The sequence below is a fragment of the Exophiala xenobiotica genome (assembly GCF_000835505.1).
Source record: "Exophiala xenobiotica strain CBS 118157 unplaced genomic scaffold supercont1.5, whole genome shotgun sequence".
Classification (NCBI taxonomy): Eukaryota; Fungi; Ascomycota; class Eurotiomycetes; order Chaetothyriales; family Herpotrichiellaceae; genus Exophiala; species Exophiala xenobiotica.
This window is the reverse complement of record NW_013562490.1, coordinates 130,467-155,825: the sequence shown is the minus strand read 5'-3', so window position 1 is coordinate 155,825 and position 25,359 is coordinate 130,467. Positions and strand designations below refer to the sequence as shown.

Here is a 25,359-nt window from a genome sequence, read left to right as displayed (position 1 = left end):
GCGTAACCGGAGCAGGAGAAAAATTTCCAGTCCCATTGTATCGTGCTTCTGGCCCTTCTCGCCTGGCCCGGACGTGGGGTTACAGTTCTATGGTACTCCGTCGAGGCTTACTGTTGAGTGTTGACAGGTTGTTAGATGCAGCGACATCGGCAAAAAGGGATCATCGCTTGCAGACTGTGGATGAGGATTTTCGATTAGTGTGTGTCAAGGGACGAGATGAATTGGTCAAAGTGCCACCCAACGAGCCCCAAGTCGTGCTCCAGCCGCGATCACTAGCTCTGATCCTTATCGAACCAATCCCAAGCTCCGCTGGCACTTTTTCTTCCATAAATCTTTGTTGATGCATCAACGTCAACCGTACCACTCAGTACCTAGGGTAGGCGGAGATGAACCAGATGGTTGGCAAGCTTCCCTCGGGCGCAGACAACCATGCTTGCTTCCGGTCATATTAGACGAGAGAAAAGCTTGCCCTGACATGCGGGCACATGCACGATGACCGCCATGTTGTCGTCACTCTCCACGGAAACCCATTGAGCGGACCAAAGCATGGCAAAGCCGCCCAGACAAGACAGAGGCCAGAAGCAAGCAATCACTTCGTGGCCACAGCTCTTGATAAACGCATGATTTCGTTGCTCTCAATTGAATTTCTTTTTGCCCTCTTCCCTAGAATATATTCCTTTCATTATACCCTGACACTGTCTCTACTAAGTTTTCCTCAGAGCGTGCAAAATCTCCTCAGCCTACCAGTACTCTGCTACGGAGTGCTCAATTCCCATTTAGACCTCCTCTTGCCACCACATCGTCATTATGTCTAACCTCCCGTCCGAGCCTGAGTTCGAACAGGCTTACAAAGAGCTTGTCTCGACACTCGAAAACTCCTCCCTCTTCGAGAAGAACCCCGAATACAAGAAAGCCCTCGCAGTCTGCTCAATCCCCGAGCGAATCATCCAGTTCCGAGTCGTTTGGGAAGACGACAAGGGCCAGGTCCAAGTCAACCGTGGCTACCGAGTCCAGTTCAACTCGGCTCTAGGCCCCTACAAAGGTGGTCTTCGATTCCATCCTACGGTGAATCTATCAGTCTTGAAGTTCTTGGGCTTCGAGCAAATCTTCAAGAATGCCCTGACTGGGTTAAATATGGGCGGTGGAAAAGGAGGTGCAGACTTTGACCCCAAGGGCAAGTCGGACAACGAGATCCGAAAATTCTGCTGCGCTTTCATGAGCGAACTTGGAAAGCACATTGGCGCAGATACCGATGTTCCAGGTATGGTCACGCGACCGGCCCCACGACTTGGACAGGACTGACCACAAATAGCCGGTGATATTGGTGTCTCTCCTCGCGAGATTGGATGGATGTTTGGACAATATAAGAGACAAACGAAGCTGTGGGAAGGTGTTTTGACCGGAAAAGGAGGTAAGTGCAGGCCACATATATCTTGACGACAATCATTAACAATGCGCAGGCAGCTGGGGAGGCTCTCTTATCCGGCCAGAAGCTACTGGCTACGGTCTTGTATATGTGAGCAGCAGCGTTCGAAGAGGAAGGCGGAATCAAGCTGACAACCCATAGTACGTCGAACACATGATCAAGTATGCGAGTGGCGGCAAGGAGTCCTTCGCAGGCAAGAGAGTCGCAGTCTCGGGTTCCGGAAACGTTGCCCAGTATGCCGCACTTAAGGTCATTGAGCTTGGTGGCACAGTCGTCTCCCTGAGTGACAGCAAAGGTGCTATCGTGGCTACGACCGACAAGGGCATCGATCCTGAAATGATCGAGACTGTTGCCAAGCTCAAGGTCGACCGGAAACAACTGTCCGAGGTCGCCAACACGTCAGACTTTAGCAGCAAGGTGAAATACATTGATGGCGCGAGACCGTGGCTGCAGGTCGGCAAGGTCGATGTTGCTCTTCCCTCTGCTACCCAGAACGAAGTCTCCAAGGAGGAAGCCGAGGGTTTGATCAAGGCCGGATGCAAGTTCATTGCCGAGGGATCCAACATGGGCTGCACACAAGAGGCCATCGAAGTCTTCGAATCACATCGGAAATCCAACAAGGACGGAGCTATCTGGTATGCTCCGGGCAAAGCTGCCAATGCTGGTGGTGTGGCGGTCTCCGGTCTGGAGATGGCCCAGAACTCTGCACGCATCAAGTGGACTTCTGAGGAGGTCGACGAGAAGCTTAAGCAGATCATGCAGAACTGCTTCGAGAACGGCCTACAGACTGCTCAGACATACCTGACTCCAGCAGAGGGTGAGTTCCCCAGTCTGGTCGCTGGTAGCAATATTGCAGGGTTCAGCAAGGTTGCTGAGGCCATGAAGGACCAGGGTGATTGGTGGTGATTTGGACGAGTGTTATTCGACAGCTAGAATATCGTGCGAGTTAGTTCCATCACATAATGATCAGATACGAATCGACCTCTTGTTGTATCTTGCGGCGCTGGTCCTGGCTTGTCTTGGCACTAAAAGACCCTAACTCCCTTAGTATATAAAACAGAGTGCCTGGGAGCAGTGTCTTGTCATGGTCAATTAAGTATGACACGGCTCATGAGTGGAAAAGCCCTGAAATACCCTAGTCCCCTGGATGCGCCATCCCAGGCTTAAACATGTTGCCGACAACTAGCTATGTGTTTAGGGACACGCGCTCGGCTGGGAGGCCTTCACTTATAAAAGTGACACGATCGTAGGACATTGGTCATGGGCCATGCAGATGGGACACATGCCTATGCTAGAAACTGTCCCAGAGTCGGCTGACGGCCTGAGTAGACGACGCACGCCATGCGAGCTCTCCAGCTACAGAGCCATCTGTCGTGCACATGGATGGAATACGTGACTTCAGCAAAGTACGATGCTTCGCTCTTCGACATCTTCCATGCTAGCGATCTCTCCATCCATGAGTCCGTAGGCATAGGCTTCGCCAATGACCTCAAAGGCGCCGACATCCAAGCTGTGATCTGTGTCTTGACGAGCCGCTCGCAACATGATTAGCCCAGGAGCTCCAGCGATGGCTCCCAACACATCGCCTACTTCAGCTTGGCTATTACATAACCCGACAAAACCCTGGGTCGTGATGAATGCTCGCTTTCCAAGACATCGTTCCATAAACGTCTTATACGAGAGTAGTTCCTGGCTGATGACGCCAATCGGTCCCTCGCCTTGTGCGGTGCACCTCCTCATTTCGTTGTAGCCGCGCGTGATCCCGGCAGTCTCTCCACGACGAGTGATGGCCAGGTAATTGTATTCGAGGCTGTGGACGGGGATGCAGGCCCTGGCATGTGCCTTGAGCTGGGGGGGAATGAAGGCTGATCGCTCCACGAAGGCCTCAATCTCTCGCAAGTAGATGTTGGCTTGGACGTAGTCGAGCTCATGGGCGGCTTTGGATGTTGTGAAAACGGTTCCCAAAGCTTGAACGGGACCCAAACAATACCCATTGATGGCGAGAGCGTTGGCCTGACTCGAGACGTGTGCAGCCTCGCCAATGGTGACTGGGAGATGGGTCGCGGTGCTGAATAGACCATCCTCTAGGAATCCACAGAGTGGACGTCTCAGTGGGACAGACCAATCAATCGTCCAGGAGGGTAGCGATGTCACGATGGGGCCCGTGGTGCTCTGAATGTTGTTTGCTAACCCTTTCCTTTCGATTCCTAAGCAGTCTGTATGACCGAGGCGAACTAGCGTCCTCGAAAGCTCACGGTACGCCTCTTTCCAAGGGGTGTTATAGTCCAGCGGGAAGCCTCCTCTTTCCAGCATGGTCCGATCAGTGCACATTCCGAACAAGGCCCAGATTCGATCGATCTCGTGGCTGCAACCTGGACCCTCGGTCGACTCCGGAATAAAGGTACGCACAAGACAAGCCTTCAAGCTTGTTTCTCTGTGGTCGCCAATTTGGGCCCTTTGGCGCTTACGCCGTTCACCAAGCACTGTACTTGGGCGGGAGTTCCATTCTCTTAACCGCTCGGGATCCAACATGTAGTCGCATAGTCCAGGTTTCTCATAGAACCGGAAGAGGAGCAACCTGAACAGCCGCAGCAAGGGAAAACGGGACTGCATCAGTGGCCGAAGTGTACTCACGAACCAAAGCGTGCAGCACAAGATTGATGCCATGAAATCGTCGCCATCAACAAATGTGTCGTCCCCCAGCGCAAAAACCGGGGCGTTGGCTACAGTGTGTTCCTGGATGGTCCAGGTGCGTGCAAACCATCCGTTCCACGTCAACTCTTCGAAAGCTCGTAGCATGTCAGGCCTGGTCGCAAATGCGCGCCGGAAGGGGTCAGACCAGAAGAACCGTTCTACCTGCCTACGTACTGGCCTTAGCTCGGGATGGTTGGGGAAATCCGGCCAGCTGGTGGTGAGATCGGGGCCGATAGCTAAAATCCCAGCTCTGCGTGCTCCTGGACCGATGACTTGGGCGAAACTTTGCAATAAGGCCTTCAGATTCTCACTGGTTGGACCGAGCCAGATCAAGACTCTCTCTGCTCGAGAGTAAATATCAGTCATGCCGAGCATCTGCTCTGCTTTCTCTCGTGCATCATTCTGATCGATGGAAACTTGATCGATCCAGAAGTATGATTCTTCTCTTTTCCCATCACAGCCGTTTTGCCGACTGAAAGCCCAGAGCGCGGGCAGCGCAAGCAAGGTGTAGATTTTCATACATTGGTGTCATCGTGCCATCTATCGAGATTGGGGATTTCTCTTGTCCGCAGACGTATGAGAGGGCGGTGTATGGACGATCATCAGACCTGGAATATACCGATGTCGTTAAGGTGTACTTAGGACCGTCGTGAGCGTCGTGAATGTTCACCAGGGAACCTCGTTGCCACCAAGTAATCTGGCACGACCCGGCATATCGCAGATTTTTGGTTTCGGCGTTGTTTTGGTGAGCTCAATACTGTCCTTCATCATAGCGTGTGGCATTATGGGAGCAACATGTGGATAACATAGCTGAAAGACCTGCGAAAGTCTCTCTCTACGCGGTACATCAGGGGTGAACAGGGGGGCAGAGAGAGATCCCATTTGGGAAGAGGCTGAAACTGTGGCTAGGCTTGTGTTACTGTAGGCGCCAATGTTCTACATGATTTCTATGTATACAGAGGTGCTGTTGGTGACGGCGGATTGGAGGTTCGTGAAGTCTCGCCCGCTTATATCCAAGTACCCCAGCCACCCACTCTCGCGAGCCTAACTTAGTGGCCTAAATTAGGCGTGGTTAGGGTGGCACTAGGTGAGAACAGGGCGGCATCACCCTGCTTCCCAAACTGGGGTGAGGTGCGAACAGTCTCTACCTACGGAGTACTCTGCTTGGCATTCTGTGGCAGCGCGATTACACGCGTTGGGCAACTTTTTACACGGCGCAGTTCACATTGAAGACTACCAGACCTCCGCCAACATGTTACTTCCTACTGCACAATTGTGGACCTGAGCGATCCTTCGACCAAATGCGTCTCGATCAGCAGTCGCAGCCATGCTCAATCTCTACACCGAGACCGCTTTCGAGGTGACGCCTGCGACCCGAGCTTCCACCATAGACCTCCAAATCCCTGGAAAGAAGGGCTTCTACGACAAGTCCAAATCCTCATCCAACCGTCTGGCCAACACGAAGGCCTTCACGAAAGACGAGCAGTCCTTTTCCGCGCACCATCTTGCCTCTCAAAGCTCGATTTACTTCCGGCAATCCAAGTCTTACCCGAGAACCTTCCATTGGAGTGTTGTCAACAATGGCAGAACTCTCCAAATCCAGTGCGCGGATTTGGCGCGGAGTGAAGGCGACCTGAAAGAAGCATATTACACGTTGAAGTGCAACTTCCAAGACGAGATTCGCCCTCGGGGCGTCACATTTGCGGATCTCGAGACTGGCGACGATATCCATGCCTTCATCTGCACAAACAAGAATGAATTGTTCAATCTCCGACTGCCCACCAGTGCCTTTCGCGACCCAGCCGTTCTGCGAGCGGAAGACATTAATCAGTGGTGCAAGCCACTTGACTGTTCTTCCCTAGACCTCAACACTGTCCACCACGTTTGGGCCAATAGTCCTCTCGAAGTCTTCCTATCCTTCACAAGCGGTAGAGTCCAGAGATCTACGAGGCGGTCGATAGATGGGCACTGGAAACATGACATCTACGATGACAAGAGCTGGGGTGCGTCAATACGCGGTATTGTCAGCCGTCGGGGTCTCCAAACAATTGAATACGGTTCGACGTCACTGGATCCAAGAACAGCTCACGCCATGGTGACCTCTCCCGACGGCAAATTTTTGTTCACTGTATGTCTGAACCACAGTTTAAGAGTCTGGAATCTGTTGGACGGCAGAGTTGTTGCGACAAGAGACTTGCTCGATGCAGTCCGAGACCCAAATGACCGGACGCACCTCAATCCAGCCGAGGACGCATCCATTCAGATTTTTAAGCTACCCCTTCAGCGATATCCCGTGGTGTTGACATACACTCCTCAAGACGGTGGTCAGTTCAAGTTCTGGGACCTCAAGGGTGGTTCAACGGAAGCACTTGTTGTCGAGGACAAGTATCCTGGCCAGCGATTAAGTGCTCCCGATCCAGACCCCTCAGGAAATACCATTTGGACAATGATCGGCTTCAAGTTGGATCCTGGCACAGACTACAAACCTGCTCAATTATGGGTGTTGTGGCGAAATCACAATTACCATCAACTCTACCACTGCAGTTTCGAGTTTGCAAGCCTCGTCAAATCGTGGAAGACGAACTGGGTCAAATGCGCAGCAACTTCCTCCTCGAAGAATCTGGCACCTGACCTAGTCAGATCCGACTCCGAGGATCCTGCATCCAAATGGTTGGATTACCTGTTTTACCCAGGGAGATACACTGAAGCAGGTCTTGAGACCGCGCTGTCCGTGTTCGAAGAGGCAACAGCCGTGAAGTTAGGTGTCTCGCAGAGAGCAGGCTCATTACGACAACGAATGTGCCACATTGTCGCGGCAACAATATCTCTACGAAAATATGGAGACTCCGATCTGGACTTTGAGCGTTTCATTGCGGACACAGACTCGCAATGGCGCAATTTGTATCGCATTGCGGAAAACATCAACGAGAGCCGGAATGCTCCTTTAGCATTGGCTTACGACGCATTCAGCGATATGGCGTGGATTACAATGACGGGCAAATGTTGTGCTGTGAGAGAATGCAGCAAAATCGAACTGCTCCAGCAGAATGAACTCGAGGACATTCCAGACCTGGAAGAAGTTGCTGGGCAAACCTGGCTTCATCGTAAAGTCAATGCTGATGATGGAGAGCCGTTTACGAATCTCGCGACCTTGATTTCTGCTGCCTCGACTTTCAGGCAATCATTCACTGCCGACCTGGCCAATGACTTGGCGGTCGCTATCGAGGAAGATATGTCTATTGGCGACGAGTTGGTCACTCCTACTAGAATATTCGAGATCTACGACACCACCGGCTTCAGCGAAGCGATCTCGAACGAGGTCTTCGAACGACTTGAAGCGGACCTTGACCCGGTGGGAGGAATGCCTTCTTTGAACAACGAACTCTTTTTAGGTATTCTCGAGCTGCTGGCCGCCAAAACCAAAAAGACAAAGAGCGCATTGAGGAATACACTGTTTGCAAACCTCTTGTTCTCGACAGGAATGCTCGACTATATGTCATGCCAACGTCAATTGCTTATGGATCTCCTCGTATTGGCCATCTTTGTCGAGGGTGAGCTGAATCAAGAAGAGGTCAAAATGACTTCGTTTGATGCGCCAGAATTGTATCACCAAATCATTCCCTTACTCAAATTATGCAACCGCAATTTATGGCTGGCAACGCGCTTTCGACACGTTCCCCTGGAAATACTTGGTGCAGACGGACAGCCCAATGCGGCTCGTCGACCATCCACGTCTGGCTCGGAGCACGAAAGACTGGTCAGCATTCTCGAGGATACGCTGAGCAAAGCAGTCCGACCGCAGCCGGCCGTCGAAAAGCCCCTCCTCTACTTGATCACGGAGCAGCTTGCCGAGATTGATGATTGGGCATCCGGCAAAGACACGATCGAGAACGACGATGGCGCTGTGTACCTTCTGTGCGATCTGCTGAAACAGGGCCAATTTGACCTAGCAACTGACTTTTTGAAGTTTCAACCCTCAACCCCCTGGTCGAGTTATGTCAAGGGACGTCTGGCGCTTGTGAAAGGAGAGCACCAGATGGCAACAATGTATTTCAAGAAGGCTTCGTACGGACTTGCATGCGGCAAAGCAGTTGGAAATCTCGTGGCTCTTTCGGCAGGATTACTGTCGATGATCGAGGCCGAATATTTCAATAGTGGACTGCCACTATATTTGCATCACATCTCAACTCTGTTCGAATCAGCTCATGCTTACAACGAGTCTGCAAGATTTGCTCACTTGACCCTGCAAGCATTGCAATCGGACCAGAAAGAGCCTTTGCCAAATTTCAGGACCGAAGTCCTGTCTCGACTCTTCAACGCAGAACTGAAGTCGTCACGATTCAATCTTGCATACGACACTTTGGTACAGCTGCCCGATTCAGCGTTACAGAGATCTTCTGTTACATCACTCGTCAATGCCATACTAAATCCTCAGTCATCAAACTGTGACGGCAAAAGCGCACTGAAGACTTTGCAGTCTTTGCCATGGGCCATGTATCCGCACCTTGCTCGTCACCTGGATCAGCATCTGGTGTCGTTGGCGAAGAAGCAGACCTCAGCCAGCATGACCTCCTCGGGTTGGCTTGCTGCTGATGGCGGCTTCGATTATCTCGGAATCATGTATGCGATGCGTGTCGCCCAGAAAAATTATCGTGGTGCGGTGACGGTCTTGTACGATCGTCTGAGACTGGTACGTCGATCCGGGGGAGCAAGATACGACCCTCAGGCGACTGCTTTGCGTCATGTGCTCCTCTCCTTGATCAACATGATGGCTTGCGTGGCCCCGGAAGAAGCGTATATCTTGGCCGATGCAGAAACGGACAATAAGGGGCTGTCGAATCAGCAGAATGGAGACAATGCAGAAGAAGACGGCGTCGGCTCGAAGAAGAGACGGCGCATCATCATCACCCTGGAAGATTTGCGAAAGGAGTATCAACAGATCTTAGACAAGTGCAGCAGAATTGAACGCGGAGATTTCGATTTTGAAGTCGACGGAGAGACTGACGATGATGGGGAGGGACTGGCCGATCGTTCTCGGCTGAATCTATCTTCGCATACTGGAGACGCTATGGAACTTTGAGGGATCAAAGACCTCGTCGCTTGACTGCGCTAGGTGACTGATGACTCGAAGTGCAACAAAAGGCATGGATTGTACGATAGCTTGTCTTGCTCAAACTAGCGAAGGAGTTTTCGGCCGGCGAAAAGCTGCTCGGAGGAAGCAACGTTACATCAGTACATCAATCACATCAAATTGAAAGTGCAAATACTCGGTAGTGCAGTCGCAAAATTTCAATACGCAAGTGGATATATTGCAACACTATCGAGAAACCCTTAACGCCGCATCCTATACGTTGTCTCATGCTGTTAGCTTGGTCGACGTAGGTCTTGGTACACTAGCAATTGTGGTCTCTTGCAAATCCTCCTCGCCCAAGGTTGTTCTATACCAATCCATGAGCATTTCGACAGAGATGTCGTTCCCACCGCAGACGACGATCACGACTTTGCTCGATCTGTCCAGAACCTTTCGCGACCCTAGTACCCTTTGCAAGAGGCCATCATAGCAGACGGGTACATTGACACCGACAGTTAGCTCGACCATCATTCTCTCGTGTTCCGCCAGCAGACAACACCCTCGCGCGGCTTCTGCATCGGAGAGCACAAGACTTGTAACGTTCGGCCGTTGGGCATACTCGAAGGTCCTCTCTGAGACTTTGACAACACCGAGACTTGTTGCTTGAGACGTGATGCGCGGCAGAGTAATGAGCTCTCCTGCCAGGAGAGATTGATTCAACGAGTCGGCACCCTTCGTTTCCATTGCCAGTACTTGCACGTCTTCGCTCCAACCGTTGTCGTCGAGCACTTGCATAATACCATTGATCAAGCCCCCACCTCCGATGCTGCAGACGACAACGTCCGGCTTGCCGCCAAGCTGCACGGCAATCTCGCTCATGATTGTCGCGTTGCCGTCCCAAATGTCTGGATGGTCGAAAGGGGGTACGAAGACGCCAGTAGGGTCAAGTGGCAGCAGAACCGTCTCGATGTGCTCCTGGGCTTCTGCGATGCTGGCGCCGTGCTGGATGACCTCGGTCGCCCCCATGGCGCGCAGTTTCCGAACCATTGCAGGCTTTGCACTTCTGGGGATCACCACGGTGGCAGGATATCCGAGCGATTTGGCCGCATGGACGCAAGCAATACCTGCATTGCCCCCGGATGCTGCATAGAAGTGTATTGGCTGCCCATGACGCTCCGCAGCACGTCGAAGGATATAGTTTCCTATGCCTCTGGACTTGAAAGATCCCGCGGGTTGAAGGTTGTCGAGCTTCAGGAAGACTCTGCTTCTACGATTTAGAACAGGAATCGAAGATGGGGCAGTACGGGTTCAAGATAAATGGACGGGCGAGACAAAGCAATTGACCGGGCGAGGCGGGTGACATACCACTCTGCCGCTTCCGAAAGGGCTCGACTCTCGATCAAAGGTGTCGTTGCCCAAGGCTGCGAGTTGCGCCTGTCCATTTTGCTTGGAGCTCCTCGATGGCTGCCGGATTAAGGTCAAGTCCGATGATACAGGGCCAGTTCAGATCAGCGTAGGAAGCGATAACGAGTCGAAATAGAGAGAGGTAACGCAGTGCCCGGGGAGACGATACTGATATCTCATCCGATGAATGCTTGTCATTTCCACTAACGGCGAACCTGACCATGGGGATACCACTAACGGCCAACTTGAGCACGGGATAAGATGGGATCCTACGGCGATTCTCCCCGCCGTTGGCTGTCATCATAGCAGCCCAAAGCTTCTGAATCATCCATCCGCATGAGGCAAACAATCCCACCATTTATTTTGGGTGCGTTCGAGTGATCGAGGAGATCAGAAGGCCGGCCGGGCATCTTCCCGGCTCACTACGTAGCCCGATACCTTATCCTACTCCACTGGGTGCTCCACACGAATACCAATGAATTCTACTCGTTCTGTACCCTTACGAGATAACTTCCTCGTCGCTTGACTGACAACTACTATGTAATGTATGCGAACGCCGGTATTGATCGCACTCGGATTAAAGCTTCGACGTTCGTACTGGATCTAGCAGATCCTTCATCTCCCATCTCGGGTAATCTGCATTCCCTGATGCATCCGGCCGCTCGCGATCCCAAGCCCATTTCTCCGCCAGTTCCGGTGACAGCGATCCCTCAAGCATTTGTACTATATACTTGCCGAGCACGGGGAAGAACTTCCAGCCGTGGAAGTTGCCGCAGGTCGCGACGAATAGGCCCTTGGCGGCTGCATGCGGCGAGATGATGAAGTCGGCGCTGGTCGTGAATGCGTCCCTTGACATAGAATCAGCTAGATGTAATTAAATCGACAGTGGGATTGAATGAATGTGTTTGCACGATTTGTGCATCAACGCGAGAAATCGTGAACTTACCAACAAATCCGGTGTTTTTCCATCTTCCACGAGGCGCCCTTCTTGCCGTAGAAGACGTGGTTGGCGTGGTTGATGTCCTCCTTCAGTCTTCCGGAAACGTTCCATTGCGCGTAGTCGGGTTCGGCGGGAGGCATGGATATCAGGCGGCCTGGCAAGACCTCGCTGGTGTTTTTGAATATCGTTTGCCCCCACCACTTGAGCTCCTTGTCCTTGGTGGGCGGCAGACTGCCGATGAAAGGGCCTTGCTTCGCGGTGTAGCCTTGCACTCCGACAGGCATAGAGGCAAACCGGCTGTATGATTTGTCGTCGAGGGTCGTCATGCCCGTCGTGATACCACCGGCCACGATCCTCGGGCCGGCCGAGAGATCTTTCTTCCCTGTACTTGCGGCGCTTAGCTCCAACAGCTTGGGCGTGTACGCCCCGGTGCAGAGAATGACGTGCGAAGCCTTCAAGACGTCTCCCTTGGGTGTCGTGACGCCAGTACATCGACCCGGGATGTCGAACTCCAGCCCCGTGACTTCAGCCGTCACGTACTTGACGCCCAGGCGGAGGACTTCTTTCGTGATGGCGATTAGACAGTCCCCCGCGGCGGCCCAGCCGCTGGTCTTGTTGACCAGGACCTCCTTGACGCCCGTGTAGTCGGCGTCCTCGAAGAGCCCGCCGTACAGTTTCTTCGCCTCGTCCACGGGCACAGCGGACAGGTCGGCTCGCCGCCCGAGCTTCTTGTAGTTGTCCAGCACGTCCTGCGCGTAGTCGCTGCGGCACATCCAGTAGATGCCCGTCTCGTGGAAGTACGGCTTCCACAGCGGGTCGGACCGGAACACATCCTGGGCCTCGATGCCCAGCTGGCAGTACACGAGGTCGTCGTAGTCGGCGCGAACGACTTTGTTCCAGTCCCACGACGCGGCGACGCGCGAGTCCGCGTCGTAGGCGTCCCGGTCGACAATGGTTATTGACGCTTCGGGGTACTTTCGGATCAGGTGGTACGCTGTAGAGACTCCGAACACGCCGGCGCCGACGATGAGGTACGATTTGTCGGACATGCTGACTGTCTCTGATCTCTGATCCGATATTCGAGATGACAAGGAAGTACTTCCGTATGTTTTTGGGAGTATTTATTGTTTGTCACCTGGTTGCTGCTCTGCGTGGCTCACCTCTTTTTATTGTTGTGTTTCATAGATGCAGTATTTCTGCGGAGTACTACTCAGTCAGGTAGTCACACTCGGAGCTTTGTGTGAGAGTGAAAGTGTGCCCGTTCTCGGCAATGGAGCTGGAGCTGGAGCTTCGGTCACGGCTTGAGAATAATGGTTGAGTACGGAGCCTAGGTAGGCGTGGTAGGGGAAGTTTGACGTCCAGTGGCGATACTTGATGTGGGCCTGCAAGGGCCGTGAAGGGGGTATGACAGTGGACAGCTCCAGGCCTCACATGCCGTGGCTTTAGTTACCTGCGGGGGTGCGATAAGCGATGATGGGCGGTACGAGATAGAAGGGCATGATGCCCGGATTCAGAAAAGCCTTCCAGCATCCGCCATCCGCCATCCGGGTCACCTGTGCTTCAGCTCCTGCTTCAGTTCCAGCTCCAGCTCCAACCGGATAAGCCCACCAACTTATCGCTTACCTGTAACTCGTACTTCTTGGTGGACACGAAAGCGTTGATGGCGTTATCATGATAGCATTTCTCGACGGCTACTGCGTTAGATCATCACTTACCGTTGCCTGGCCAGAAGTTGTCATAGGGCGGGCCTTATCAGTCTCTCAGTGCTATCATGTGCGCAGCCTTGTCAGAAATCCTACCCGCACCTCCTTTTCGGTGGACGAAGGGTTTCCCAAATCCGCACTTACGATGCTCCCCATTACGACATTTGAGCGTCGCCGACGCTGTCGAGCCACCGCTTCATTGTGCTTGAGCTTGAGCTTGAGCTTGAGATCGTAGCATCCTCGTAGGACCTCACCTGATGGCAGGGTTTCGTGCCGCAAGCGCTGGCTCTTGACGTCGCTCACCGCCATTCTGCAGCTGATAGGCGTGACTACTTTGGCAATAGTAGATCTACGGCACTCGTCCGTTGGCATTGTACTCGTAGAAGACGGCAATTATCGAGGCAGAAACCCCTTCCCTGGGCGGATTTCGAACCCAGAAGAGTTCGAACCAGACCGTGTCGTAATCTAGTCATGGCAACGTCGCCACGCTCGAGGATCCACGCCTCCATTTTCCATTATAGGCGTGTCTGGAGCACGGCGTCGTACTGGTGCTGAATCGTAGCCACTAGAACCCTTGACACGCCGGGTGCACATGGGTGGTTGCGGTGATTTGCTGCTTGGGCTGCCCCTGGAACGCAGTTCAATACAGTCGCATCGGTTGATTCGAACTATCCTATGATATTGCTGCTTGGGATCATCGGGTCTCGTAGATAGAAGTGTCGCTTGCGGCTTCTTATAAGGCACTGTGAGAGAAAGGACGTTGTTGCTGTCGGCGTGCGTGATCAAGTAATTTGATCTCGTCGAGTAGTTAACTCGCGTATGGCAAATCTGTTGCTTTGGAATGGAACCACAAGAGATCGTAGGATGGCACGGATCAGTGGCTTGTCAAAACTGACGAATTTTCGATACTGCGGAGCCAAGTCCTCTTGATGTTGGAATAATCATTCTGCAAATATCGTTAATATCATCCCAGACCTATGCTATGCAACAAAGTCTAACAGGAAAGCCCAGGTTGGCGTCAATAATCATCGAACAAACCTATTATGAATCGTCATTACCAAACCAGACCTGCCTGACTTGTCGAGCAGGCAAGACCGGAGCAAAAGTCAATGTCCTTCTTCGTATCCAACGCACTGTTAGGCAGGGTTTGACGAGCTGGCCAGATCTCGGTTTTGGCGGCCTGTTCGCGCTTGTGATGTTCCGTGACTGCCTCACGGACGAGCTTCTGGAAGTAGAGAGGGCCCTTTTCCATCTTCGGGTGCATCTCGCCGTTGACAAAAACGCCCGCGTTGAGGTTACGTTGTGCAGCATCACACAGAGCCTTGTCTTCCGACATGATTCGCTTGTAGATCTGGTTGATCAATTGGAAGTCTTCCTCGCTTGAATTCTTGTTGCGGAACACCTCGTAGCGCACAAGCGTGTTTTTGGGACCACGAGGGATGAACCGCTGAGTGAAAAAGAAGTGAGGTCTGCTTTACGTTAGGTGATTGGCCGCGATCAATTCAGTCAGAAAGACTTACGAGACATTCATCGAAGCATTTGGCCAGAAGTAAGTGGCACAAACTGTCAAGCCCCTGGCTTTCTGTTCAGGTGTGGTGGCGCCGTTGTGCTGGATCCACGCGCGTTGCACGTTGACCCCGTAGGAAGCAAGGTCTGCAACGGTGGGGATGTCAGGATGCGTCGTCTTGCAGTGGTAGCATTCGTTGTAGTTGTCAGCTGCAATCTTCCAGTTGTATGCAGCATCGATCTCCCAGATGTGGTCGAACTCATATTGATCCCACTGGAATTGCTGTAATCTTTCTTGCGAGTCGACGCCATCAAGATCTTCTTCCCAGGAAACCTCTGGCTTTTGTTTCCCATCCAGGTTGATCCAGATGAAGCCGTTGATGTCGATGTGGACATGGATAGGGAGCAGGCCATTCTGTGTCTTGTCAAAGCCAGGTAAGTCTTGGTATCCAGGGGCTTTTGCAAGCTTGCCGTCAAGGCCGTAGGACCAGCCGTGGTATCTGCAAGCGAAGATCTTCGACGATCCTTTGTCCTCGTCCACAACTGGATAGGCACGATGCCTGCAGATGTTGTGGAAAGCGTTGATGTTCCCATTGCGGTCTTTGGCCAAGACAACGTTGAAGCCAGCAATCTCATAACGTAGCCAGTCACCCGACTCCTTGAACCGATTCTTGTGTGTGGTGAGCAGCCATCTCCTTGAGAAGATTGCTCTTCTCTCAAGCTCATACATTTCCTGTGAGGTGTACCATGGTGCAGGCAAAGCTCTCACGGAGCTCTTCTCTTCGTCGGCGGCCGCGGAGCTGCCGAAGCCAAGATAGTTCAGTAGTGCTGGAGCCATGATCAAAGGGGCAGATAGATCAAGGGCGCTGGAAGGCAGAAAGGAGAGGAAGTACTCGATAAGATACCGGGCTCTTGAGAGATGGTGGCTGACGAGACGCTGACAGTAAGGGTTCTTACATATAGGAGATAGCACATACCATGCTGTCGCTCTTATCAGCTTGACGACAGCTCATCAAGCCCCATGGGGCAATCCGGTCCGTATGAATAGATAAGGGTGTACTGGGTTTGCTGGATGGCAGCGCCAGCCGTCGGTAGCTTAATTGTGTCGCCATTGCCAGGGAGCGGAGCTCGTCCAGCAGACGGTCTTGTCTGGACGCCATGCACAAGTCTTGACCCGATATGGCCAAATTTCACATAAAGGGCCTTAACCAAGGACGGAGGTCGCATCCATATTCTGGAACACCATCTGGTCCGCCAATGATACCACGATAGATTGCGTGTTTACATCACCGTGATGGGTGATGATGGTCTAGATTAGCTTTCGAGTTTCCAGCAGCCGGACTCCACATGTTGCTCAAGTACGGTCAGTTGAGACGCCAATTCATACCTGATACATCGGAGTTTGTCTTCCCTAAATTGTTAACAGGAGAAGCCAATCAACATAGAGCTCAGCGAGGTGGGCGGGACATTCCTTCTTGGAGGTGTTACAGTAGTTGCGGCCATGGTGGTGATTGTCTGCTGTGGGCTGTGATCCGCGAGAGTCCAGATGCTCAACGGCCGCATAAGCGTCCGTGATTGACCCAGACCTCTGATAAGACTGACAACCAGAATTTCAAGCCTTGCTCTCATCGAAGGTCATCCGACGCATGGAAGCAAGAAAGAGGGTTTCAGCATTGGCCATCCAGGAAGCCAACCGCCTAGACGAGCAGCACAGGATTCTGCTGTGTCAGAACTTCGTGTTAGTAACAGTATCACGGCATCGGCAGATCTTCCTTCAAACGTCAGGATATCTTGTCCGAATGCTTGTCAGTGTACGAGTAGTTGATCGATGAGGCACCAAATCTCTCGTCGGCTGGAACTCCTTTGGGCAAGAATCCTCCCCTTAGTGGCCCGTGTTGCTCGCGGTAGTCATCATGATATCAAACCGTGTCAGGAAGTCGGGCCGACCGCAAGTGTTGCGAATGATCGATGGCGTGGACCGTAATCTCGCACATGTTTGTGGTTGAAATGGAACGTCAAATTCCCAAAAGGGGATTGTTTTCCATTGAGCCCTCTCATTGCCCCCTCAAGGCGCCACTTGATAATGACGTTGGATTTAGCATTGACGCCCTGGGACATGGTGGAGTAAGAGACCTGATGGACCCTTGATATCTGCCCGTCAACACGAAGGGTTGAAGTCGTGTGATGGGCGAGACCGAATGCTTTGGAGGTGCAATGGTGCAAGAATGGAGACCAGCAGTCCATTGACAGACTCCGTGGATAGCCCATTAGGTGCCCATTAGGTGCCCATCACCGGCATCGCCGCTTATCTCTCAGCCTTGGACCTGCTGGAACCCATGTCCAATCTAGGAGCGCTAACCCATTTAATACTCGTATCGTAGCGACACACCATACGCATCCAGGACGTTGCTCTTGCCGATGGATGCGGGGGGTTATGCGAGTGCTCGGGAAAGCCTCTGCATCCTTACCATCATGGCGTGCTACTGGTAGCAGAGTGATTGGGCTGCTATTTGTATCTTTATACCCTTTCATACAGCTGCTGTGGCATAAGCTTCTAGTGGTCAAACATTCAATTCTCGACAATGACAGACCTGAGCAAACGCGTCGTGATCATTGGCGCTGGCATCGTCGGCACCAACCTCGCCGACGAGCTGGTATCGCGAGGATGGACAAACATCACAGTCGTCGAGCAGGGACCTTTGAACATGCCCGGAGGCTCGACGTCGCATGCTCCGGGGCTGGTTTTTCAGATAAACCCCTCAAAGTCAATGACACACTTTGCGCGATACACGATGGACAAGTTACTATCGCTAGACTGCTTCAACCAGGTAGGCGGTCTCGAGATCGCGACGACTCCTGAGCGAATGGAGGAGCTCAAGCGAAAACATGGCTACGCGTCTTCGTGGGGCGTTGATGCCCGTTTGATCAGCGCCGACGAGTGCGTGAAGCTTTACCCTCACCTGAACAGAGATATGGTGCTCGGCGGCCTGCACATCCCCAGTGACGGATTGGCACTGGCTGCGAAAGCCGTACAGCAGCTGATTGAACGAACACGGAAGGCTGGCGTTCGTTATCTTCAGTTGACCCCGGTCACTGGCATCCAGCAAGCTGACGGTCACGTTACTGGCGTGACGACCTCCGACGGCACCATTCCCGCCGACATCGTCATCTCCTGCGCAGGCTTCTGGGGTGTCGAAGTGGGTGCTATGGTCGGCTTGACGATACCCCTGGTTCCGCTGGCTCACCAATACGTGAAGACCACCAAGGTTCCCGCCCTGGCCGGCCGTGCCTCCCCGGTACCAAACGGAGCGAGACTGCCGATATTACGGTATCAGGACCAAGACCTTTATTATCGCGAGCACGGTGAGCAGTATGGGATCGGATACTATGGCCATCGTCCGATGCCCGTCGTTGCCGCGTCCTTAGGAGCAACTCCCAAGCACGTTGACGAAAAGAACATGCCATCTCGATTGGAATTTACTCCCAAAGATTTCGAGCCGGCGTGGAAATACTCCCAGGAGCTGCTGCCCGCGTTAAAGCAAAGCGAGATCGCAGACGGGTTCAACGGAATATTCTCGTTCACCCCTGACGGCGGCTCCATTGTCGGCGAGGCACCTACGCTGGACGGTTTCTGGGTGGCAGAAGCAATCTGGGTGACGCATTCTGCCGGTATTGCAAGGGCTGTGGCGGAGGTCTTAACAACTGGCAAGTCTCAGATTGACTTGACCGAGTGCGATTTATCCCGGTTCGACGAAGTTCAACTTAGCCGGGCATACATCCAAGAGACATCGCAGCAGAACTTTGTGGAAGTGTACGATATCATACACCCACTGGAGCCAAAACAGTCTCCGCGCAATCTGCGAGTCAGTCCATTCCACGCTCGACAGCGTGAGCTTGGAGCGTATTTCCTCGAATCTGGTGCTTGGGAACGGCCGTTCTGGTACGAGGCCAATGCAAAGCTGCTCAAGAGCCTACCGGAGGAATGGCAGCCGGTCGACCGAGACGCGTGGTCGTCTCGACACTACTCTCCAATCGCCGCGGTGGAGGCTTGGAAGACGAGGACGGCAGTGGCCATGTACGACATGACACCACTGCGTCGACTTGAGGTGTCGGGACCTGGAGCAGTTGACCTTCTACAACGGCTAACCACGACCGATGTCTCCAAAGACCCCGGGTCCGTTGCTTACTCGCTACTGCTCACCGAGCACGGGGGCATCCGCAGCGAGATAACCACCGCCAGAATTGAGCCAGACGTATTCCAGGTGGCCTGCAACACACCAATCGATCTAGCCTACCTCAGTCGAGAAGCCAGATTGCAGGCGCAGAAGACACCAGCGAAGTGGGCACAAGTCCGAGACGTCACCGGAAGCGTCTGCGGCGTTGGACTCTGGGGCCCTCGTGCTCTCGACGTGATTAGCCAGATCAGCCCGGATGATTTCAAGGGTCTGCGCTACTCCTGTTGCAAAAGAATGAGCGTTGGCGGCATTCCAGTCACAGCCATCCGGCTGTCCTACGTTGGAGAGCTGGGTTGGGAGCTCTGGACCAGCGCCGAGTACGGCCAGGCACTGTGGGACGCGGTCTGGAAAGCCGGCCAGTCTCACGGACTGGTTGCCGCAGGCCGCACTGCCTTCAACTCGTTGCGAATGGAGAAGGGCTTTCGCTTCTTCGGCACAGACATGACAACCGAACACGATCCGTACGAAGCTGGACTGAGCTTTGCCGTCGACCCATTCAAGAAGGGCTACGTGGGTCAAACTGCGCTGGAGGGACGATCCAAGTCTCCTGCTCGACGTCTACGCTGCCTCGTCATTGACGATGGCCGCTCGGTCGTCATGGGTAAGGAGCCCGTGTTCCTCAATGGCAAGGCAAGCGGCTATGTCACCAGCGCATCATTCGGGTACACGATGCGCAAGCCTATTGCTTATGCCTGGCTGCCTGGTACGGTGAAAGAGGGCGAGTCTGTCGAGATTGAGTACTTCGGCAAGAGGATCAAAGCCACCGTCAGCCGCGAACCCCTATACGATCCGCGAATGAGACGTTTGAGGGACACGAACGCCGGACCATCCGCCAAGTTATGAATGTTGATCACGGAATTGGCATGTGTCGATGCTATCAAGGTATGATGACCCTGGCCGGATGCAGGATGGAGCTCCTGGGTATGGTTGTCCAACGACTGTCTGAACGGAAATCCCAAAGTAACATGTTTGGATCGGCAGCAATTCGTTGGGAGGCAGAGGTTGAAGCATTAGAGAGCCTTCCGATACCAGCTATCGTTTCACTTGAGAGCGTTTCAGGTCGCTGACACATATTCTTGCATGCTGGAGTCGCCATTTACTGGAAACAAGATTGTCACCATTGTTACACCCGTGATTCTGGTATGGAAGATCATGGACCTTCAGAATGACTCTCACATGTTGAGAGACGCCATATCATGTGCGAGTACACTCACATCATGCACAAGAAGCCACAAGCGACACAAAAGAGCCAGAAGCGACATGCAGCCACAAGCGACCAAGTGCGTGCAATCGACGTTGTCCCAATGCAACTGTTACCAGACATCTTGTCAAGAGCCAGCACGCCAGGTTCAGACATCACGATCTAGACTCGAGCCTCAAACTTGACCTGATCGCCATGCCCACTTTTTCTGGCAAGGCTCCAGCTCACATCTTGGGTCATGCAAAGGAGACAGCATCTTGGGGATAGTATATGCACGATCATGGCGCAACTCACCATCGCACGCCTGCCAGAGCTACCATAATCAAGAAACGTCGCAAAGTTAGTCATACGCACCTGAGACCATCGGAAATATGTGCTGAGACAACATCATGAGAGCAAAAGACACTGTATTTTATGATTAGACACCGGTAAGTGGGTACTACATACCGATCAAGCCATCCTTGGAACGCTGCCGGCCTCCCCAGCAGCATAAACGTGCTCAAACGTCCATCACAGTTCGTGGGTACGGACAGGAGAAGTTTTTGCCTTGCCGCTGAGCTAACTTCAGCTCAAGCAAGTAGTAGACTCTGCGAAAGAAGGGTGATGCCACAGCAGACTAACCTGGTGGATTCTCACTTTCAACCGCAGACATCTAGTCCTCTTCGATTTCCCCTTCCTCGCTACCGGAATGCACACCGCTTGGCTCGGCCACAAGTTCGGGCTTCACCGGTTCCGGTGTCTTGCTCTTGTCTTTCTCCCCAGAGTTACCTCTTTCACGGCGGGATCTCTTCGCACTTCGACGGCCACTTTCGACACTTTCGGCATCACTGCCATCCCCCCGTCGTCTTCTTCGCTCGCTGCCAGCCACGCTTCTTGATTCTTCGCCATAGTTGAGTTCGTCTCGGGTGCTCCGAGGGTCCGCACGCGTCCTATAGAGGCGTTCTCGTTCTTCTTCGCGCTCACGGCGCTCACGTTCGTAAGCGCTCATATGTCGTGACGGTGATATTCGGTCCCGATCAAGGCGACCATGTCTCTCGTCTCTTTCTCGTCGCTCGCGATCGCGATAAGATGAAGGTGGAGGGCTCAAACCCAATGAGCTGGCCTTGCGATACTGCTTCTCTCGGGCAGCCATAGCTTTGCGACGGTCAGCTTCATAGGCATCAGGCTCCGGGGATTTCGAGAGTCGCCCATATTTGGTCTCTCCGCGATGACCATTACGGCGGTCCCGGTCGTCATCTCGTCGGGAATGTCTTCGCTCCCGTTCTCTTTCTGCGTCCTCTTCCTTTTCTTTCAATCGCTTGACAACCTTTTCGTATGCAGATCTTCTCAGGTCTTCGCTCTCGACAGCTTGGTACTCATTCATCTTCTCAACTCGAGCTTTGACTGTTTCCCAGCTATCAGTTATGCGCACAGGAGGTTCGAGATGTTTGATGCGTGATCTGAGGGCATCTACTGCACGGCGCTGATGCCGGTCTGCGGCATGCTTTTCATCTTCGCTCCTCCGCATAACCTTCTCATGCAAACGCTGGTATATGAGTTCGAGAACATCACGGTCGATATTGGCTGTTCTTCGATCAGCATGCATGATATCAAGAAACTCATCGAGAGATGTTTTTGGTGTAACTTCATATCGCTTGTCCTGCAAAGTGTCAGTACAGAGCTTCTTGAGGACAGAATGGAACGACTTTACCTCTAGTACATCATAAACATCATTTCTCCGTCCTCGAAGAGCTCTTTCCTCTTCTTCGACTATATCCCAAAACAAGTCCAACGGTGTTGATCCAGCGTGACCCAACATTGCAACATACCTCGGGTCGTCCTGAATGGTCGGCAATATGCTCATCCACTTGGTGCCGGCCTTGATTTTGCCTTGGCTTCGCAGACTTTGAAGTAGCTCGAGGAATTTGTCACGGTTTTGTCGTTCCCGGCGAGCTTTGCTGGCTTTCTGCTGTTGACGTGCATCATTGAAGTTTCTTTCGAGCGATTTGATATGATTCTCAAAGGCCGTCAAGACATCTGACTTACTCAGAAGTTTGAATCTCTCATCTGTCTGAATCCTTTCATTTTGGTCCAGAATTTCCTGGGCCTGCGACCACCTGGTGTACGGCTCAAGTTCGAGAGCTTTGAGTATGGCACCAAGGTCATCCAAAGCGGACTTTCGCGTAGCAGCTTCCTGTTCGATATGCTGCTTCTTGAGCTCTACAATGTATTCCTCGAATAGCTGCTTACGCTCGTCTTCGTTATCTGTGGATCGAAAGACGGTCTCGCCTTCGATGATGGGTCGTATGGTCTTCCAGCGACTGTAATGCTTGATTTCTGGATGTGTTCTCAGCATTTTACCAAAATCTGTGCGTAGCTTAGCCAGTCTTTCCTTGGCTTTTTCTCGTTCTTGTTGGCGAACCTCGACCGAGAACTTCTCAAATGCTGCTTTCCTGTCTTTCGGATCTTTCAGGGCTCGGTATTGTGGATCTCTAATGGTTGCTTTCATCGTCTGTTCCCAAGTCCATTCGGCCTGTACATTAGACCGGCGCAATAGCTTCATGAAAGCTGCTTCTGCTTCTTCAAAGCTGGAATAATCGGGCACGACCTCTTTTGTGACGGGTAATTGTATGCCATCGTTCCGCGCTCTTGATTCAAAGGGTGTACCGGTGTCGCGAGATGCGGAGTAGGATGTCAGGGCCGTGCTTCCACCGGCGACAAAAGCAGGCGGTTGCTGTACAGGTTTGGGAGGAAGTTGCGCGGAGTTGAGGGCCTCGCGATATGGCGCCGGCATTTCCCATACTGTCTGCTTCGTTTCGGTATTGTAGTAGTATTTTCGACCTTCAGGGGTGGAATATTCTTTCCATGGCTGAGCTGCAAGAGCCTTCTCCACAGGAGTCATGACCTCTGCCGGTTTCGTCCATGTTGTTTCTTTGGTTGCGGTATTGTAATAATAGGTACGGCCATCTGCAGCGCGTGCCTCCTGCCATAGCACAGGCGCGGGTGGTAGTCCGTTCATTGTCGAAGCCTTATTGCGATCGGGATCGACTTGGAACAGTGGGTGCAATGGGAAGAGATTGACTTGTCAGGCTACGACGTGGTAAGACAGAAAGTGAACAATCGCAGTTCTCGATACGCAGGGATGAAAATCAGAGCCGGATTATGTAAGCTCGGATTCGCTTGGCGGACGCAGCGACCTCGACTTCTCCTAAGTACATCTATCTGGCGTCAAACGACCGAGAATTGTGAGATTGATCTGGCACACGTGTCGCTGAGATGCTCTGCTTACTATAAGTCGGGAGACTATGGACGCAGATGCTGTGAGAGCATCCTCGCTGGATATTATCATTCCAGAAGACACAACCACAGATCTGTCCGAATTGCTGGCAACCCATTCAGACGTGCCAGATGGACCAGGCCACCTGCTAGCACTCAAGGAAAGAGACATTCTGTTCTTTGGTAAGCGATGCTCGCGGCGCCTTCACAGGCTGCACTCTTACTCATGGCAGATCAGATGAAAAGCTGAGGACTCTGGCTGTTCTCCAGTTACCACACTGTGACGAAGATGTGCTCAAATCATTTCTTGCACGCCTTTCGTACAAAGTCGATGTTTGGGCTATTGAAGAATCTGCAGGAAGCGACCCTCCAGTCCCACGCGCAACCCCGACGAAGGACTTGGTGTCTTCACATGAGGCTATCCAGCAAAGCGAGCCCTTGGTTTTGGCAAGTCAGTCTGCCGACAGCGGTCGAACTCTTAGTCTCATATGGGAAATCGAGATCGCTCTACATCGACCGAGGTTTCGTATTGCTCAGCCAAGCATCGTCTTCGTTCCTTCGGCGACTATCACTGCTCCTGAGCAGGATGAAAACGAAAAGGTGGAGGACCTGGCCCCCTTTCAGCCGCTCGAAGCAAACGTACTCGAGCCTATGCGCTTCATTCCAGGACTTCAACACAATCCTCCGTATCTAGCCGCTTCAAGGCTAGAGAGAGTGTTACCGGTCACTGCGACCCATAGGCAAAGGCTCCATATTCAGCACATTCCATCACGCCGATACAAAGCGGTGCCCGCGGCTATCGCACGTATCCGCTATAACAGACTCAACGCATTCACGCCATTGCCTACGAATATTGCCTTGCTGGACATTGAGATCATCCCGTTTGTGCAGGTAAAAGCTACTGTGGACAGTGTGGACCTCTCGCTCAAGAGTGGTCGTGTCGAATCACTTATGCCAGGGTTTCTACCCATGCAATGTCAATCCGGCAACTGTCTCACATTTATCCACAAACTTCATCAGGATCTTAACATAAACAGCTCGCCCATTTTGTCACTTTCAAACCCTAACATCGACGTGCTGTCCATCAAGATTCAGATATCGATCTATTCAACCGAAGAGTGTCGGCCGGTGATCAGCATGGATTGGACAACGCACGTGGACTTCACTCAAGCACTTAATCCATCGTTTGGTCCTCCTTCGCAGCCAATCCAGAGACCAAATCGACCGACAAGCCTACCTGTCAATGGGACCGACGGTACCGCTGCAGTGGTAGTTAATACCCCGAGTCTGCAGCCAACATCCGACGTAATCGCGAGGAGTGGCTTGTCCATATCCTTTACCGCTTCGAGCACCCAAGCCCTCGTTGGGAAACCTTTCAGCTGGAAGGTGTTGGTGGTTAATAACTCCATAAAGGTTGCCAAAATAACTATCATCCCATTGCCACGTGTACAAAAACAGACAACCCAGGCACAGTCAATTGCGAAAAGACATGCTCCAAAATCGTCTACTGCATCTTTCCATCCAAGTGAGAGGCGACATACAAAGAGCGAAGACGATGTGGACGTTGCACAGGCAATAGTAGACGAAAATGTGGTCTACGCCATGCATCACGCGAACGTTGTCCCACCAGAGACTGACCTTATGGCTCTGACCGCCGAGCTGAGAATCGGGCCTCTTGGTCCCGGACAGTGTCATGAGAGCGAGATACAAATGGTTGCTTTCGAAACCGGATCCATGAGAGTTGACGCTATGAGGATCGTCGATCTGGTCAAAGAAGCAGAGCTGGGCACCGCCGCTCCGGGAGTCGTGATTGACGTCAGAGACTTACCTGATATTGTTGTCAGTAACTCATCTGAACCGGAACCATAGCAGGCTCATTGCGAGCTCGCCTCCATTTCCACCGCGTCGGGAGTGCTCAACTACA

At 52.6% G+C, this 25,359-nt stretch overlaps 9 protein-coding genes across 10 annotated transcripts; 4 read left to right on the top strand and 5 right to left on the bottom strand.

Annotated features, from left to right (window-relative positions):
* The first annotated feature begins 477 nt into the window (after positions 1-477).
* On the top strand, positions 478-2,514 carry PV05_07749 (NADP-specific glutamate dehydrogenase). Its single transcript, XM_013457209.1, has 4 exons — positions 478-1,261; positions 1,313-1,411; positions 1,461-1,516; positions 1,568-2,514. The coding sequence occupies exons 1-4, from the start codon at positions 808-810 to the stop codon at positions 2,330-2,332; spliced, it is 1,374 nt and encodes a 457-aa protein (XP_013312663.1). The 5' UTR covers positions 478-807; the 3' UTR covers positions 2,333-2,514.
* PV05_07748 (uncharacterized protein) lies at positions 2,409-5,088 on the bottom strand. Its single transcript, XM_013457208.1, has one exon. It carries the CDS (start codon positions 4,637-4,639, stop codon positions 2,825-2,827), a length of 1,815 nt encoding a protein of 604 aa, XP_013312662.1. The 5' UTR covers positions 4,640-5,088; the 3' UTR covers positions 2,409-2,824.
* A 232-nt stretch (positions 5,089-5,320) lies between these two features.
* Positions 5,321-9,402, top strand: PV05_07747 (uncharacterized protein). The gene has a single exon (XM_013457207.1). The coding sequence runs from the start codon at positions 5,448-5,450 to the stop codon at positions 9,198-9,200; it is 3,753 nt and encodes a 1,250-aa protein (XP_013312661.1). The 5' UTR covers positions 5,321-5,447; the 3' UTR covers positions 9,201-9,402.
* Positions 9,403-9,407: 5 nt separating this feature from the next.
* PV05_07746 (uncharacterized protein) lies at positions 9,408-10,889 on the bottom strand. Its single transcript, XM_013457206.1, has 2 exons — positions 10,557-10,889; positions 9,408-10,455 (listed from the first exon to the last, which is right to left on the bottom strand). The coding sequence occupies exons 1-2, from the start codon at positions 10,631-10,633 to the stop codon at positions 9,477-9,479; spliced, it is 1,056 nt and encodes a 351-aa protein (XP_013312660.1). The 5' UTR covers positions 10,634-10,889; the 3' UTR covers positions 9,408-9,476.
* A 136-nt stretch (positions 10,890-11,025) lies between these two features.
* On the bottom strand, positions 11,026-12,965 carry PV05_07745 (uncharacterized protein). The gene is made up of 2 exons (XM_013457205.1): positions 11,542-12,965; positions 11,026-11,443 (listed from the first exon to the last, which is right to left on the bottom strand). Exons 1-2 carry the CDS (start codon positions 12,582-12,584, stop codon positions 11,173-11,175), a joined length of 1,314 nt encoding a protein of 437 aa, XP_013312659.1. The 5' UTR covers positions 12,585-12,965; the 3' UTR covers positions 11,026-11,172.
* Positions 12,966-14,116: 1,151 nt separating this feature from the next.
* PV05_07744 (uncharacterized protein) lies at positions 14,117-16,156 on the bottom strand. Its single transcript, XM_013457204.1, has 2 exons — positions 14,759-16,156; positions 14,117-14,707 (listed from the first exon to the last, which is right to left on the bottom strand). The coding sequence occupies exons 1-2, from the start codon at positions 15,580-15,582 to the stop codon at positions 14,293-14,295; spliced, it is 1,239 nt and encodes a 412-aa protein (XP_013312658.1). The 5' UTR covers positions 15,583-16,156; the 3' UTR covers positions 14,117-14,292.
* A 796-nt stretch (positions 16,157-16,952) lies between these two features.
* Positions 16,953-20,544, top strand: PV05_07743 (uncharacterized protein). The gene has a single exon (XM_013457203.1). It carries the CDS (start codon positions 17,327-17,329, stop codon positions 19,820-19,822), a length of 2,496 nt encoding a protein of 831 aa, XP_013312657.1. The 5' UTR covers positions 16,953-17,326; the 3' UTR covers positions 19,823-20,544.
* A 26-nt stretch (positions 20,545-20,570) lies between these two features.
* On the bottom strand, positions 20,571-23,259 carry PV05_07742. Of its 2 annotated transcripts, XM_013457201.1 has the most exons (3): positions 22,582-23,259; positions 21,871-22,526; positions 20,571-21,819 (listed from the first exon to the last, which is right to left on the bottom strand). In XM_013457201.1, the coding sequence occupies exons 2-3, from the start codon at positions 22,513-22,515 to the stop codon at positions 20,833-20,835; spliced, it is 1,632 nt and encodes a 543-aa protein (XP_013312655.1). In that variant the 5' UTR covers positions 22,516-22,526; positions 22,582-23,259; the 3' UTR covers positions 20,571-20,832. The 2 variants fall into 2 exon arrangements, with proteins under 2 accessions (XP_013312655.1, XP_013312656.1); XM_013457202.1 differs by having other exon boundaries at positions 21,871-23,259.
* Positions 23,260-24,086: 827 nt separating this feature from the next.
* Positions 24,087-25,304, top strand: PV05_07741 (uncharacterized protein; the record flags this gene model as incomplete). Its single annotated transcript, XM_013457200.1, has 1 exon — positions 24,087-25,304. One exon carries the CDS (start codon positions 24,087-24,089, stop codon positions 25,302-25,304), a length of 1,218 nt encoding a protein of 405 aa, XP_013312654.1.
* Between the last annotated feature and the right edge of the window lie 55 nt (positions 25,305-25,359).

Excerpts from the sequence above, each read along its gene's own strand:
- PV05_07749 (XM_013457209.1), top strand. The coding sequence starts at position 808 with ATGTCTAACCTCCCGTCCGAGCCTGAGTTCGAACAGGCTTACAAAGAG. Across the intron at positions 1,412-1,460 it reads TGTTTTGACCGGAAAAGGAG|GCAGCTGGGGAGGCTCTCTT; the intron begins GTAAGTGCAGGC and ends AACAATGCGCAG. Across the intron at positions 1,517-1,567 it reads CTGGCTACGGTCTTGTATAT|TACGTCGAACACATGATCAA; the intron begins GTGAGCAGCAGC and ends GACAACCCATAG.
- PV05_07748 (XM_013457208.1), bottom strand. The coding sequence starts at position 4,639 with ATGAAAATCTACACCTTGCTTGCGCTGCCCGCGCTCTGGGCTTTCAGT.
- PV05_07747 (XM_013457207.1), top strand. The coding sequence starts at position 5,448 with ATGCTCAATCTCTACACCGAGACCGCTTTCGAGGTGACGCCTGCGACC.
- PV05_07746 (XM_013457206.1), bottom strand. The coding sequence starts at position 10,633 with ATGGACAGGCGCAACTCGCAGCCTTGGGCAACGACACCTTTGATCGAG. Across the intron at positions 10,456-10,556 it reads CTTTCGGAAGCGGCAGAGTG|CAGAGTCTTCCTGAAGCTCG; the intron begins GTATGTCACCCG and ends AAATCGTAGAAG.
- PV05_07745 (XM_013457205.1), bottom strand. The coding sequence starts at position 12,584 with ATGTCCGACAAATCGTACCTCATCGTCGGCGCCGGCGTGTTCGGAGTC. Across the intron at positions 11,444-11,541 it reads GAAAAACACCGGATTTGTTG|GGACGCATTCACGACCAGCG; the intron begins GTAAGTTCACGA and ends TTCTATGTCAAG.
- PV05_07744 (XM_013457204.1), bottom strand. The coding sequence starts at position 15,582 with ATGGCTCCAGCACTACTGAACTATCTTGGCTTCGGCAGCTCCGCGGCC. Across the intron at positions 14,708-14,758 it reads AATGCTTCGATGAATGTCTC|ACCTCACTTCTTTTTCACTC; the intron begins GTAAGTCTTTCT and ends AACGTAAAGCAG.
- PV05_07743 (XM_013457203.1), top strand. The coding sequence starts at position 17,327 with ATGACAGACCTGAGCAAACGCGTCGTGATCATTGGCGCTGGCATCGTC.
- PV05_07742 (XM_013457202.1), bottom strand. The coding sequence starts at position 23,178 with ATGAACGGACTACCACCCGCGCCTGTGCTATGGCAGGAGGCACGCGCT. Across the intron at positions 21,820-21,870 it reads ATGTTTATGATGTACTAGAG|GACAAGCGATATGAAGTTAC; the intron begins GTAAAGTCGTTC and ends GACACTTTGCAG.